The sequence below is a fragment of the Columba livia genome, chromosome 9 (assembly GCF_036013475.1).
Source record: "Columba livia isolate bColLiv1 breed racing homer chromosome 9, bColLiv1.pat.W.v2, whole genome shotgun sequence".
Classification (NCBI taxonomy): Eukaryota; Metazoa; Chordata; class Aves; order Columbiformes; family Columbidae; genus Columba; species Columba livia.
Genome location: NC_088610.1, coordinates 16,371,662 through 16,385,685, shown reverse-complemented (window position 1 = coordinate 16,385,685; position 14,024 = coordinate 16,371,662). Strand labels below are relative to the sequence as shown.

The 14,024-nt window shown below is 35.4% G+C and overlaps 1 protein-coding gene across 3 annotated transcripts in view; it reads right to left on the bottom strand.

The window, feature by feature from the left end:
• Nucleotides 1–14,024, bottom strand: part of DNER (delta/notch like EGF repeat containing) — a 109,702-nt gene that overhangs the window by 60,097 nt on the left and 35,581 nt on the right. For all 3 annotated transcript variants that reach the window (XM_065072992.1, XM_065072990.1, XM_065072991.1), the window contains exons 2-3: nucleotides 5,269–5,565; nucleotides 149–243 (exon numbers count right to left, since the gene is read on the bottom strand). In XM_065072992.1, coding sequence (XP_064929064.1) covers nucleotides 149–243; nucleotides 5,269–5,565 — 392 coding nt within the window. The remainder of the gene's footprint in view (nucleotides 1–148; nucleotides 244–5,268; nucleotides 5,566–14,024) is intronic.

The window sequence follows — 14,024 nt, the reverse complement described above, 5'->3', positions numbered from 1 at the left end:
AACAGATGCCTGAAGTCTCTCTAAAGTTCTTTCATACACTTTTAGCCATTTGATAAATCTGTCCATGTGAAAAACTGTTGTCTAAAATATCCAGGCAAACTAAAACAAAAGCATTTTATATTTCATCGCATATGACAAGTATTCTTACTTTATTGATGTGTTCTGTGGAACTTCAAAGGAGATAAGCCGGCCTCCAGCAGAGGTATTTGAACTGGCATTTCCACAAGCCACGTCTGGGGTTATCTGAAAATAAAAATAGTTTTATTTAACACTAAACCAGAAAGTCCAAATAAAGAAAACATGATTATTTTTTTTTAATAACCTTAATTGTCCAGCAATCATCTTTCAGAAATCACCAGGATGGAGCAAAACATTCACCAAGACATTTATGCTAACAACAAGCATTCTGAAAATTCACATAATCATCTCTTTAAGGTTTTTGTTTGAACAAAAACTTCCTGCACATAAGCGTGAACTTCTAAAGGTATCTGCCTTTAAAAAAGATCATTTTTAGATAAATATGAATAAGCTTCTGGTCTTTTAAAATAATAAACAAAGCTCTAACATTTGGCATATCAAAGAAATATTGCATCATTAATTTAGGCAATATTGGAGAATTTATAATAGCAAATAGTGACATTCAATTTCTATATTGAAATATGTTTTTTTGCAAACACAGATGAAAAATAAATACTCTCCCACTTGTCCATTACTATTCTTTCCAAGTAAAAGTTGCTTGGACAAACAGTGCTTCCAGATGGAAAAAAATTATGAGCACAGTTGGGGGTGAAAGGACATATTTTTCAAATCTGTGATGCCTAGTAGGCACAGAAATCAGTTACCGTATTAACAAGATCAAGACACCATACAGAATGCCACACAACACAGAGGGTCATGGACAAGATTTTCCTTAATTATTCATATCTTGTTTTATAAAGGCTGTTTGGAAACTGTTACCGCTTCAAATTATACCTTTATTTCAAATAAGTAATATTTTATGTGGCATAATTGAGTCTATCTCCTACATTAACATAATAAGTAGATTTAATTAAGTAGTTTTCAGATATCTTCGTCAGCTTGCTTCAAATTGCTAGGCAGATTCCGCAATGTTATTTTTTCAGTAATCTAGGATATGTTTGCAACCTTTTTACATCAACCTTATTGTCAAAGTGAAAAAGCAACCTGACACACTTCCATGAATTAATCATCCATAAAAAAATCATCCATAAAAAAACAAACAAACACAGAATCTAACTTGTAAATTTAACCAAAATTCAAATTCATATTTTAAACATTACTATGAGATGCCTGTGAAAACATGAACAACAGAAGTCCAGCATACGATGCAATTAATAATTTTTAGGAGACTCAAAACTGATATTGGATCAGTCAAGACAAAATCCGTATCCACATTTCCCAAAAATCTCTAGATTACACAATTCATTGTTGAATTCTCTTGCACATATAATATGCATAAATATAGTTTATGAAAGCCTCCACCCATTTCCATGTTAAAGATTTTCCTAAGCTGTCATTTCTAAGGATGGAGTTTCTATGTATTTAGCAACCTCAAATGGATCTCTCTTCTGTCATTCTATTCAGTCTCCTTCCACACCCATAGCATACTTGGGCAAAAAAAGCCATGAACATTTAGCAACACACAACGCAGTCAAGGATTCAAAGGCCTCTGTTTCAAGCAGAATTATTCCTTATTCCGTTGTTGCAGAGTAGGTACATTCTCTTTCAGGATTTTCCACCTGACACAGCCATACTACTTTTAAAGGCTTATAATTTACTGACTAAAAACAAGCATAAAACAAATGTTGTCCCCATTATAAGAGGAAATACAGGTTTATTGTAGCTTCTAATAACTAGTTCCTAAAGCTTGAATCTGAGCAATAGTTTTGCCGTATAAATACAAGGTTAGTCTAGGACTCTCGTGCTTAGCATTCTAATTCCTGGCTGTGCACCTGGCAAATCACTTTACTGTTCTATGCTTCAGTGTCTCCATCTGTAAAATGTGAATAATACTGCTGATTCCCTTGAAAAAAGATTGAGAGCTATTAAGGAAAAGTAAGAGATAAGATTAGGATACCACTTTCCTTACAGTTGATTTTGTACACAGAAACCACTGTTGAAGCTGTCATTCGAGTAGAATCAATGAGATTATTTCTTTCTTCTTCTATTATTGGCTAATATGTATCTTTTCCACACCATACCACAAAAGATCATTGGACTGTGGAAACGCAGATTGATGGATGCCTCTCTCTTGGAAGTGGAACAACTTAGTTGCCGAGAGTAGGAAAAAAGTTCTCTTTCAACACACAAAGATGTGTGACCACAAAGATTCCTATTATAGTAAAGAAACCAACAGACATGAGTATTATTCTCTCAATCATCTGTGCTCGTAGCCCTTAATCTGCAATTAGGAAAAGACTAATTTCTTATGGAAAGAGCTCTCTAAGAAATGAAACTGTATCTAGATATATCTGTATGTTGTCTACTGGTGCAGACACTACCAAGAAAGTTCAGTCAAGTAAGCACTGCCAAGTATGTCCCTAGTACCTAAGGAATACAGAAAAGAGTGTCCAACTGTAACCAAACATTGTGCCTCTCTTAGAGAGTTCTCTCAGTTGTTCATTTTTTGAGTGGTCCAAACTTCCTGAAAAAGCTTCCATGGAAACTTCATCCTTGCAAGACAATAAGAGCTTTCATTTGGAGAGATTCTGACATAATTTCGCTCTGAGCGGACAGACAAAAGAGTATGAAGAACATTAGTTCACTTGCAGTATCATTATAGAATAATGTGAAAAACAGGCTGACCTGGAAGATTTAGAGAAAAAATATAAAATAAAACCTCATAACATAATACTAGCAGCCTTTGCTGCTTCTGAATCTCAAGGAAGATCAAAACAGTAGGTTTTTGCAACACAAAGCCTACAGTTACTTTATTTTTTTCCTTTTAACAGGGGAAGAAAGGATTAAGCTTTGCAAAGCTTTAAAAGCTATGAGTAAAGGTAGAATTTTCCTACTTAACTCTTTACTCTTGAAGCCTCCACCAAAGAGCCTTTGGAACACAGACCTAAAGGCAAATCAACTCACTGTAGTTTAATAGAGATTGGAGACTATGTCTTGAATCAGCAACTGAAATCTTTCTTTCAGACAAGCATTTCTCTCACTGTGAATTCCAAACAGCAGAAGGTCATTACGCTACACCAGAAAGACTGTGAAAAATACAAGACCCATCAAAATATATTAAAAACATATCAAAACAAGAATTTTATAATAGGGTAACAAGTAATTTCCATGTTAGTGTTAATAATGCAATTGTAATTGATAACCTATATGTAATTCTCAGGTAAGAGAAGACACACAGAAGGGTGAATTTCAGCTATTAAAATACCCACTTGTGAATGATCTGTTTGGCTGAAATGTTTACTGAATCTACCTAAAATGCAAACCAGGCAGAAATGTTACTTATACAATACCAGGCCACAGACTGAAGAAGACACAAGGGAAATCTGGTACAGAGAAGAGCACGCCCTTAACTGATGAGGACATATGGAGCACACTTACAGAGATACGTTACATTTAAACTAAGTAATAAAGCAGATCATTGTTTGTTTCTGCTTCAGTGCTCTCTCAAAACTCCATACTTGGTACCTGACATATGTTCTACTGTAAAATAATAGAAACAAGACATGGAATTCCAAGAAACAAAGCTCTGTTTTCCAGACATTGCCTACCAGAACTCCCATTGAAATGGGATGCAGCCCTGTAACTACTCGTACCTCAGATATAATCTGAGAGTCATAAGAAAAACATATATTTCACATAGGTTGATTTTACTTTCAAAATGGATTTAAATGTTACAGTAAAAATACAAACAAATTTGTTTGGGCTAGCAAAGAATGATGAAAAATGTACTTTTTCCAGGATAAAACTCATGTGTGTTCACTTTCTCATTATGTAGTGTGTGGAAATGCCTCAGAGGAGTCACACTCCTTGAAATGCTCCAAAACCAGAATCAGCTGACATGTTACCTATTTATTCCTGAATAAACACAAATGAAATTACATTAGAAGGCTTTTTTCATTAAGAAAAAGATGTCACAGAGATTTTAATCCTTTGCCTACTGAAATTATAATATTTCTTCACCAAGAAGCTTCACTACATCTAGTGCTTTGTACTTAGTTGATGCAAACAAAAACAAAAAAGAGGCACTACCGTTACTCCCAAAACAGATGCTCACTATGGCAGACTGTTCCTTGGGATGCAGTTTGCATATACATAGTATTATTATAGGTGGGCGATCTCCACATCAGGTTGGAGACTTCCAGTACCAACTGCTGCAGGAACATTATATGCAGAAGGGGTCTTCTATCTCCAAGAGAACAACAGTGAAGAGAACTACAACTCATCCTCGCAGTGACAGACTTCAAAGAAGAAGGGAGGAGGACGGTCATGTGATAGAATGAACTCATCCATAAAATAGTTATCAAGAGATAAATAATCAATTCTTCTTTCTATCTATACTTGTGTTTCACACGTAAAGATTCATCTTTAATGATAACTGGGTTAAGTTTGACACTTTTTAATTATTTTTTAAAGATACCAGAGTCTATGCAAGACATCTAAGCATTATTAACAAAACCGTGTACAAAACAGTAGAAAGCAAAGATCACATTTCTTAAGGATCATTTGTTGTATGCTTTCCAGTTGTAGTTTTGCCAGATATCGTTAAGCTTGTCATTTTACTAAGAGATGCAATAAATGTTTACAAGTTTCCTCCACCATCATTGCATCTCTAGAGTTATACACTGTGTAATACATTGACTACCATTTTTAATCCTCAAATAGCTATGTTTTCTTAATACTGCAAGGACGTTTACTTTTCAAAACAACACGTAATTACAACTGCAAATAGCAAAAAAAAAGAAATATTAGAAGTATTGGTTTAAACTTTTTATTTTCGTAAATTTATTTGATGTTTGGAGATATTGTGTCATACAACTGACTTGAAGGAAAAATATTCTCCCATTTCAAAGAAATACCGGGTAAAACATGTTGGCCAACTGAAGTCCATTGCTTCTATCAAGTATCATTTTTTTTTTTTGCATTTAGTTCTACTAGCATAATAACTCAGGGCAGAGATCATATCTCCAGTCCTCTCATGTGGACCTTCATGAAATCACGCACAAGTGAGAACACAACAATGATAACACAAGTTCTTTTCTGTGCATTTTCTTTTAAACAGAATATTCTCACCTCTATTTCATCCCATTTCAGATCTACAACTTTCTGTCCTGCTTTTGGCTGCCATGTAGGTAACATCACAGTTGCTCTTGAACGAGGAAGAACGATGTCGGGTTCCATGGTGGTCGAGACCGGTCTGCTCTGTCGCGGTGACATTGGCTCTGTCCGTTCAGAGACTGGAAGGCTGTGAATTGAGTGCTCACAGTTTGTTCCCTCATAGCCTTGGCTGCAGAGACAGAGGTAGCCATCACCGCTAGTGCTGCAGTTACCATGGTGACAGGGGTTGCTGGCACAAGGATCTGAAACAAACTGGGAAAAACATATCATATAGGTCATATCATATACTGCATAGAAGGGATTTATTTCTGAGCTTTACAAAGACCATAAACCAGGATTCTTTTCCCCTCCTGTTTTTATCTTCTAAACTTATTTATTAATCAATCACATCTTTGATGTATCTTAAAATAAATTCAAAGGATTAAAGAATATAAATTAATCTTTATTAACTATTTCTCTCAGACCATTTAATGCTAATTCACTGTTGACACATTCAAGGAAATTGAGAAACACAAAGTAGAAACAAGGCCACTGTTCATAATCAGGAATTTACAAAAAAAAAACCTCTTAAAAGAACAACCGATCTAGCAAAAACAAACATCTAGAAATTTAATGCAGTAACAGGAGTAGGAATGAGGCCCAGAACTCATACAGATCACCAGGTCATGAAGCAGTTCTGTGTCATCAGAGTTAACCACATCACACAATCCTATTCAAAGACACAATTTCCATTTGAAAGCAGCTGGGCCTTTTGCCCACACTTCATTTCATGGACAGCAGTTTCAGAATATGATTCATTCTGGTGCTGAAAACTTTCTAACAAGAGTTAGAAAGTTGTGGAAAAAATGTGGTTATTTTTAAAACAGCATTTGTAATAGTGTAGGACAAGACCAAACTCAGTGATGTAGGAAAGATCCTGTACTGTGCTTGCTTGCCTTCCTCCGATTTCTAGCTGAAATTTACCTACAACACATTTAGACTGTTTCTAATGTCATCATTGACTTCCAGGTTAAATGTCTTTTCCCTCTTCTCTGCTGATGTTTACATCCATAATGTATTTACAGAATACATTTAAAAAACTCTTCTCAAGTTTCATCTCAGACTAAATAAGCCATGTGTGCTCGGTCTCCTTGTGGAGGACAAGCCCTTCATTCACGTGCTCATTTTCCCACCCAAGACTTCGAAGTTTAGCACTGCCTTTTGCAAACGCATCCATATTCTTGTTTGTACTGGAAATAGCTTCCTTGGTATTACTTAAGAAACATTTGCCTTAGTCAAAGCTCAATCACACTGTCTCACTGTCTCACTGTCATCGTTTGAACAACTGAGACAGCCATGCAGTTCCCTCTCTTTGTCTTCTCATCAAAGTGGTAACCATCACTGGAAACAGACATTTTCTCAGTCTTTAAAGGCAAATATCACCAAAGTGCTCAAGTTCTAAAAGTCCTTCCTTATATAAGCAATGCTTCTTAACATAGCACCAATTTCAATTATCATAAGAATCACATAAGCTTTATATATCAATAATGTTGTTAAAAACCAAGTATTTGGTCTACGCTAGGAATTTTACCTTCTCTTCAGCTCAAAGGCCTGATGTCAAGGACACTAAATCCTAACATTACACTTTCTTTTATAAAACAGTGCTGTTATTGACCTCAGCTAGAATTCTTTCTTTGGCTGGAATTTTTGTATACCCCAGCCTCTGTAACATGTTGAGACAGAAAACAGAGGAAACATTACTAATGAAAGTTAACTTTGGAGCCAGTTAATTATGAGTGTCAGATTTTGTAGTGACTGATGCAGAAGAGTTAGAGGCCATGGAAGACAGTCCAAAATAGATGGTCTACTCACAGTTCAGTTACAGCTCTGAATGTTATTTACTTTGCAAGGGGACACATCTCACACATATAAGGTGATACATTAGATATCAGGGTCAATCTCTGATGCCTTCATCTTTAAAACTCAGCTACATAGTGATTTCATATATACTTAACATATGAAGAATCAAAGTAGTATTGATTTTTATGATTGGATGGGCTTCTCTCCTTAATTTTTCTTTCTCTCACAAATAACAGAATATATAAGTTTACAAAGAACAATTTCTAGATCGTTTTTCAGCAAAAAAAATTTATGAAAAGTATTTATAAGTGACAGAGAACAGAATACTTTCCAGGAAGGAACAAAACCTAGATCTGTTCTATAGTTTATTGATTACATTTTAAGCTGGCTCCCACTCCCAAGCAGAAGAGATTTTCACAAGAATTTCTTTTTCCTTTAAGAGTGTTGAAGATTAAAATTGTTGAAGTGTGAACAAAGCCCAGTTCAAAAATTCTCTGCAACAGTTTTTCATCTGCTACTTGCTTGGACTAGATGTGAGTTTCAAAGACATGCACTTCTGTTTTTGTTGCATAAGCTCTTTACTCATTCTTTCACAATTAATCCAAAGTCACATTAACCTGCTTTTGATTAATGAATCAGCATTTATTCTGTTCTGAGGAAATTTAATTGTTCTCTTTACACCTAAAATGTAAATGTTATTATTGGAAAACGTAGTAACGAGAAAGAAAACGTAACATTTTCAAACACAAAGGGCACTTTTTTAAGCACATCAGAATTAAAAGGTAGCAAAATTTCAAGGCTGAATCTTCAACAAACTTGAAGCTCATAAGCAAAAGTGAATAAAATCTTTAGTCTCATATCTGAGAGCTGAACACAACTATGTTGTGAGTACACAATTTTAAAGGCCCTTTTTTAGCCGTTACTTGTGAAATTCATAGCATTTAAAAATACTCACCCACAGAGAAAAAGAGGAAGTAACACATATCCATAGATCCCATGATTAAATAAGAACCCAATATAATCACTACTGAAAAATTCCAGGTTTTTTGGCACAGAATTCCAATAATCTTGATTAAGAAAGTATATTTTGTATGTAGGTCTCTTGTTTACATGCCTATTTCTCTATTTAATGGTCTATCTGTTTTCATAATACACTTAGTGATTAAATAGGCACAGTCAGCAGTTGCAGCTTACAAAGCTGAGCTAAAAATCATAAAATGTATTTGCATGCAATTACTATCTCATATGCTTGGACAGCTATAATTTTTGGCATATTTTCCCAATAGAATCCTAAGACAGATGCATACCAAGGTGCCCTTCATATTGTAGTTTACTTTCCAAAGGCAGGCTGAATAGCACAAATATGGTACAATATGCTAGTTTAAGCATCACACAGACATGGAATATTTGCCAGCCAGTCCAATTGTTTCCCAAGTTCTCAGTTTAGGACAAAACACTGTAAGATGTAAATCTGCAAGATCTTTCTGCCAGTACTTCTTGTGGTGACACCAATTTGTTCTTTAATGCTCATCCAGTGTCTTTTCAGAGTGGTTCTACTCATTCTACCTGGAGACAGACAGAAAGGATGCTCCAGAGAGCTTAAAGAAAAAGAATGGTAAGCCTAAAGAGAAGCCTATAGAGATCAATTCCTAAATGCTATGCAAAACCTGTAACTCTCCTCTTAGATGTATTAGTACAAAAATAACTTTTGGCTCAGTTTTTATTGCTGTTGCCTACAATTACAGCATTATAGTAGCTTGCAACACCAGTAAAATACAGGGGTGGGGGGGTGGTGGTGGGAAAGAGTAAATCAAGTCCTCAGATTAAGAATTCAACAGATTGTTTAAATCCATTAGACACAGTGAGTGCTAGTAGCCTGGTAACAAAGCCACGCTGCCACAACATTGTCAAAGGCTGATATTTTACATATGTGGCCAGTAGCACCCACATCATCTGAAACAGTCTTAAGATATTAAAAGTTAACAGAATCCAGAAGTTTCCAGCTCTTCGATGGCTCCCGGGATAATTTTTCCAGTTACAGGATAAACTGTTGTGGTTTTCAAATATGTAAAGTCACTTCAACTGGTTGTGATTTAGACAGCTAATTACTTCATGCGTTCTGGTAAAAACAGATCTTAGGAGAAATTTAAATCAGTAAAACTGACTTTGCACATACACTGCTGAAGAAATTCCCCAATACAAAAGCAGACAACTGTTCTCCAGAAAGAGATTGTGGGAAGATCCCTTGCTTAGCACCACAGAGGGAAGTGATCAGATACACCAATTTCAAGCTATGCACAATACATGAAAAAATATTAACTTCCAAATACTTCAGAAAGAAAATAATTAAAAGCTACAGTCTAAGATATTATCAGTTTGTTTTTAATTCAGTAAATAGGAAAAAAATATTTTTCTTATGAGCACATTTGAAATATCATACTATCTTTGCATATGCATCAATTTATGAAAAAGAGATGGAAATAGATTTAAATCTTTTAAATAGTAATGGCAATAAAGATTATCTAGAAATGTAATCTCTTTGAAAGAATGGTTTAATTATGTTCAAACTATTATTTAAACTCAGCCTCATTCAGTGCTTTACACAGTGAAGTTTTAAATTCTATCACACATTAAGTATTAAGGCAAACTAGGAAACAAAAGACAAGAAAACAGGGTGAACCGAAATAGAAAAAAAAGTTCTAAAAAGTGTCCACGATAAAAACCTTGAGGTGCCTATATTGAACAAATTCATTTTCTTCTATTTTGAGCAAATACTGTCTTGGACTCAAGCGATGTATGTGAGTTCAATTTCTGGCTCTCCCAGAGATAGCCTGTGTGACCTGAGAGCAGTCAGACTCCGTCTCTGCCTCTTTCCAAACTAAAATGGAGATTATATTTCCTTTCTCACACTGCCCATGTTGTCTGCTTAGAAAGCAATTTTTTTCAGGATGGGAAGCACAGCACTAGATGTAGATAGGAACTCTCAAGAAGCAGTGAAATACAAATAAATATAAGAAATAAATCTCTGTACAGCAAGGCTAAATCTGTAACCTGTGGCTATTCAGGTTTGTTTGTTTGTTCCTTATTCTTTCTCTCTTTCTCTTTTGTTCCTTCCTGTGTCTTTTCAGGTTTCTTCTGAACACTTCTTTGCTCAAATGAACAGATGTGTTTAGACAAATATTGAGCAAAGATTCTTAAAAGTTAATATAACTTAGAAATTTTTCTTATCTTTTCTCATTAACCTATAAAAGACAGCAAAATCATATTGTTTAGACTTTCTTCATCAAACCAAGATCTAGTTGAAAACAAGTAGGTTGAAGGATACATTAATTTTCCAACTGTGACCAAACAGAACAGAAATAAAAAGAGTGGCTAATGCACGATGAGAATTAGGGTGAATCAGATTTTTTTGGTGTCATGTAAATGTAAAAATTAACCAGTATCAGCACGGTCGTACACATGGGTACCTCTGCCTTAACTGACGTTACTGCAAAGCAGCCTGCAATTACTTCTGAGCATGTGTTTAAGGACGCTCGTGGTAATTCATTCTTCCACCACCTGTGAACCAGTAAGTACCCTGTCCCAGTGAAACACTGCCTGGCAGGGGGCAGGGACCAGCTGCACTGATCAGATACCAGCCAGGCCATGCAGGAATTGGAATGTCACGATTTGTCAGAAGAAAAAAAAAATGCACCACTATGGTGTTATTTCATGCTAACAAGAAACTACATCAGTTTGAGCCCTGGGTATGAGGGACTTTAAAGAACGGCCAGGCCACAAAGAACAAGTGTTTTCTATAGGAGTCCTGGAAACCAGAGCATTTGGGGCTTGCTTTCCCATCCCTCAAAACAATACAAGCAGGATAAAACATTTATATATTAGAGAAAACATTAATATGGCAGCTACATCAGTGTCAGAAACTAACTACAAGCTGCAACACAGAATTAGAATTTATCCAGATTTAGAAGGCTAATGCCAAGAATGGTATCACAGTGAAACTGCAATGCAAGCAGTTCCATTCTAGAAGTAAACATTTACTGTTTTCCTTTAGCAATTCCACTCAATGTCCCAACCCATCAGGAAAGACATCAGTAAACCTAATAAAGAAGTGCAACCTTTATCAGATGATTCAGAACATGATTTTTGAAACACCATTAACCATAAGCATTTTGGATTGCTTCCAAGCTGCCATTCTCATTCTATGGGTTTTGAATATTCAGAGTAATGAAACTGCCAGTGAATGTAATAAATGGATATAAAACATTTTCTTTACTTCAGTGAAGCAGCAAAAAAATGCCTAAAGAAATTGTCTGTTTAATTGAGAACCAAAGCATGGCTGCTCAAACCTATTTGAAAAACCAGCAAACATAACAAGGCAAATTTTAAACAGCATGATAGCTTTTAAAAACAGAGCTCCAGCAAATGGCTAAGTCACCCTTGCATAATAAGTTACCATACATCAACTGCTTTGCTTTACCTATCCCCAGGCACATTCTAACCTCAAGGCATACTGAAATAACTACAAAATAAATTAAGATCACTTTACCTCTCCCTCAACTAAGGAAAATATTTACTTCACACTAACCACAGAGTACTACTAGATGTGAACAGGTACATAAATAATTATGTAACATAAGCACCTTATATATTTTCTCAGCTTTTCTCATCAGATTATTTTTAATACCTTTTTTTTGTATATTTTCCCTCATCCTGTTGGGAAAGGCCACTCAACTTGTTTGGTATTTGTCTAGATATAGTGGATTTAATATTATGTTTTAAGTAGACAAGCTATGTCAATTCACTGTGGTTTTCAGCAACACCCATACTTAGCAAAGATACTTTTAAAAGCAAAATGAAGTCAGAATATCCATCCTGAAGATAGGCCGACTGCTTATCAGAAAGGATCTAAGAAGTACCAATAGATCTGTGAAGATTAGCACTGAGGTTTTTTACCTCAGCATCATTTGATTTTACTCTCAGTAGGCGTTGGCAATCTACAGTATAATTGTTAAATGGGACCGCAGTGGCACTCTGATTGTGGTGGAAAAACTAGGGGGTAATTCTGAAAACAAAGTATTAACTTTAACTTTGTTACAGTAGCACAATACATTTGTTTGTTTAGAACTTATGCTATTATTCAATTATGAAAACATCGCATGGTGAAAGGATTATCAATAGTGTCTTTATTCTTAATGCTCTTTCTCTTTTTAGAAGTATTTTTCTTGAGCAACATTAAAGTGCACAAAATATTTTTTAATTAAGATATGTAATGATATGAAAATTCACCACATTGTTTCTAGAATGAAAGAACCAATCTGCTACTGAGTTTTTCAAAACAGACATCAACATCAACCATCTTCAAGACACAAATTCATATAAAACAAGACTTCATTAGTTCAAGCACTTCTGGCATTTCTTGATTGAGCAGTCTGAGGTTCCAGGCAATTTCTAGATTAGATACAGCAAAATAGGCACACAATTCTTGCAAGAACAAAAGGAGGACTGAATAACACAGTGAATTGTGCAGTAAAAATATGCAGCTGATCCATTAACGCCACATGAAATCCTGAAGAACTCAATAGTTGTGCCAACTGGCTACTCTCGTACATAAGGTACCTAGGAGATGCAATATAAACAGCAATACACTGATGCCACATTTTCCAAATCAAGTATGGAAAAAAAAACCCACACACAATTAAAATTTTGAGAGTTCAAAGATATAGGTGTTATATTTTCAAGGTATGATATATTAGAAAGGAGACATTTGGCAATCAATAAAACAGAAAACACTTATGCACCTGGTCAAATAGATGAGCATTATATAGGTCTTTCAGTGCTTGCAAATCACCAGCATTACAACCAGCATTACAACCAGCATTACTGCACTTCCTGAGGTACTACTGACAACACAGTAAGTCATAGCTATGTGTTCTCCTACTTTTTTCCTTATTTCTCATAGTGAAACATCCTGCCAGATCAAAAATGAAAATATTTTCTAGTTGGAGAAATACTGAAAGAAATGTGAAAAAAAATGGCCAGCACATGAATGCATTCTCTTCGTATGCTTCCTCTGGAGTGCTGTGTTGGATTAAGTTACTCCCCATGATGGCTACTTTAAAAATTCATTTCTATGTATATTTATACACATTTGATTTCAATCATTTGCACTCAGGATCAGAATTCCAAAATCCAACTACATTTTGAATAGAGTTATTGGAGTTACACATCAAGTACTTAATATAATCAACACACTAAGCAGAACTGACATCTACAGAGAATCAGTGAAAAAAAGGATGGCAGCAGCTGCCTTCAGTTCTCTGGCTGCGACAGCAGACAAGGACTCACAGTCTTGTTTCTTGGATTGGGAACCTAAAGAGTTTTCTGGTCACAAGTGATTAACTCACTCTTTTAAGACAGGGTTGGAGGCAGTATAAAAAAGTCAACATCCTTATCTCATAAAAAAGCACCTGCCTGCACATAAAGAACAATGTCTAAAGAATTTCAGATCAGCATCCAGTTCCTAATCCCTTAAGAATTTATCATTTTACTGCAAAAAGTAATTGGATTAAATATTTGAACAATGTTGGGGACAGAGATCAAAGCCCAAATTTTCTCTACTCCTCACTTAAAGTCACTCATGTTGACACTCACTCTCATCATTATACACTCTGTCCCTGTGATTCTCGCTCTGTGAAAGCAGTTTGAACTACAACATTTTATCTCACATTTTATGACAGGCTGAGTGAACACAGTTACTTCCTGGCTGCTAACACACAGTAACTTGTTAAGGTATGACAACAGCAGCATATGCCTGGCCCTTGAGAATATGCCAGTCTTCAGATGCATAAAATAGGTCCTTACATTCAGTAGTT